General features: G+C 47.6%; 1 protein-coding gene across 3 annotated transcripts in view; it reads right to left on the bottom strand.

The window, feature by feature from the left end:
• Nucleotides 1-256, bottom strand: part of mindy4 (MINDY lysine 48 deubiquitinase 4) — a 173345-nt gene extending 173089 nt beyond the window's left edge. For 2 of the 3 annotated variants that reach the window (XM_048616068.1, XM_048616073.1), the window contains exon 1: nt 98-256. In XM_048616068.1, the coding sequence (XP_048472025.1) occupies nt 98-160 (63 nt within the window). In that variant the 5' untranslated portion in view covers nt 161-256. The remainder of the gene's footprint in view (nt 1-97) is intronic. The other variant, XM_048616079.1, reaches the window with a different exon arrangement.
• Between the last annotated feature and the right edge of the window lie 1711 nt (nt 257-1967).

Here is a 1967-nt window from a genome sequence, read left to right as displayed (position 1 = left end):
CACTCCCACTCCCGCTCCCGCTCCTCCTGAATCCCCCCCTCTCCGGTCGGACCCGACTCCGAGTCGCTGCGCTGTCCGCGGGAACCGCTGAACCCACCTTGCGGCTGAGATATTCCCTCACCAGAGCTGCCGCCGTCTCCTCCACGTTGCTGATATCCATTCCGTGGTGTTGCGGTGGAGGAGGGGGGGGTGTAATCCTGGCCGTGCTCCGGGCCGCCCTCCCCCGCTCTGAGCTGCGCCAACTTTTCACACTCGCTTCGCTGTGACACTTGCTAGCGGATGTCTTGCGCCTTTGCCTACTCCGTTCGTCTATTGGATGTGGTTGGACGCCCCCTGTCCGTACCACATTTCTATTGGCTAAGTTTACTGTCGGTCACCCATGATGCTGGCGGTCAAGTTTGGTTGCGGACTCGCCGTTGCTGAGAGAAGCACCCGCGTAGCAACGGATTTGCGCCTGCGTACTATGCCCAGGGTGGGGACCACAAGCAAGTATTTAAAAGGGCAATGAATTGTTTTTTTAAAATTCGCACGCAGAATGTAGGTATCACTGGCCAGGCAACATTTATTGCCCATCCCCAAATTCCCAGCTTCTTGAAATGCCGGGACACCCACAATGCTGTTTAGGAACGAACTGCAGGATTTTGAGCCAGCATCACTGAAGGGATGGCGATATATTTCTGAGGTAGGATGGTCAGTGGCTTGGAGGTCTCAGGTTTGGAAGGTGCTGTCAAAGCAGCCTTGATAAGTCATTGCAGTACATCTTGTAGATAGCACACACTGCTGCTACAGTATGTTGCTGGTGAAGGCGGCGAACATTGAAAGTGATGGATGGATTGTCAATCAAGCGGGCTGTTTTGATTTGATTTATTGTTGTCACGTGTATCTAAATCCAGTGAAAAGTTCTGCCATCAATATGGTGGTCCAGAACAGATTGTTGGTTATCTTCACTCCCAGGAACTTGACGCTCTCGACCCTCTCCACCTCAGCTCCACTGATGTAGTTAGGGGTATATCCTCCTCCTTTCTTCCTGAAATCGATGGTGTCCTGGATGGTGTCAAGCTTCTTGAGTTTTATTAGGGCTGCACTCATCCAGACAAGTGGGAGTATTACATCACAGTCCTGACTTGTGCCTTGTAGATGGTGGACAGGCTTTGGGGAGTGAGGAGGTGAGTTACGCACCACAGGATTCCAAGCTCTTCCAACCTCAGTGTTTATATGCGTGTCCAGTTCAGTTTCTGGTCAATGACAATCCCCAAAATATTGGTGAATGTGACATTAACTGATAATAATGCCATTGAATGTGAAGCGTCAATGATTAGATTCACTCTTTTGGAAGTGGTCATTGGCTAGCACTTATGTGGATATTGATCAGTCCAAACTTGAATATTGTCTGCTTCTTGCTGTCTATAGACACGCACTGCTTCAATATCAGAAGAGTCCTACCACCTTCCTGGTCCAATGGGCATGCATTCCAAAATAATAATCGAAAATAAGGATTGGAATTTTTAAATTGAGGCATTGCTTAACCAGGAGCCAAAGTAAGGCAGTGAGCACAGGCTAACATGTGAACCATACTTATCAAAAATTACGATGCAAGTGCAGGTTTATAGACAGTACAAGACAAGACCATTCAGCCCATCGAGTCTGTGCCACCATTCAATGAGATCATGGCTGACCTGACAACCCTCAATTCTATTTTCCTGCCTCGTCCCTTAACCCTTGATTCCCTTACTGATCAAAAATACTTAATGACCCAGCCGCAACAGCTCTCTACAGTCAATAATTACACAGATTCACTACCTTCTGAGAGAAAAAAATTCCTCCTCATCTCCATCTTAAATGGACGTTTCCACATCTACCCTGTCAAGCCCCCTAAGAATTTTATACAATTCAAAAAGGTCTCCTCTCATTCTTCTAAACTGTAAAGAGTACAGACCCAACCTATTCAATCTCTCCTCATAAGAAAA

The sequence above is a fragment of the Rhincodon typus genome, chromosome 2 (genome assembly GCF_021869965.1).
Source record: "Rhincodon typus isolate 14 chromosome 2, sRhiTyp1.1, whole genome shotgun sequence".
NCBI lineage: Eukaryota > Metazoa > Chordata > Chondrichthyes > Orectolobiformes > Rhincodontidae > Rhincodon > Rhincodon typus.
Note: the sequence above shows the minus strand (reverse complement) of the source record. Positions and strands in the feature narration are given on the sequence as shown.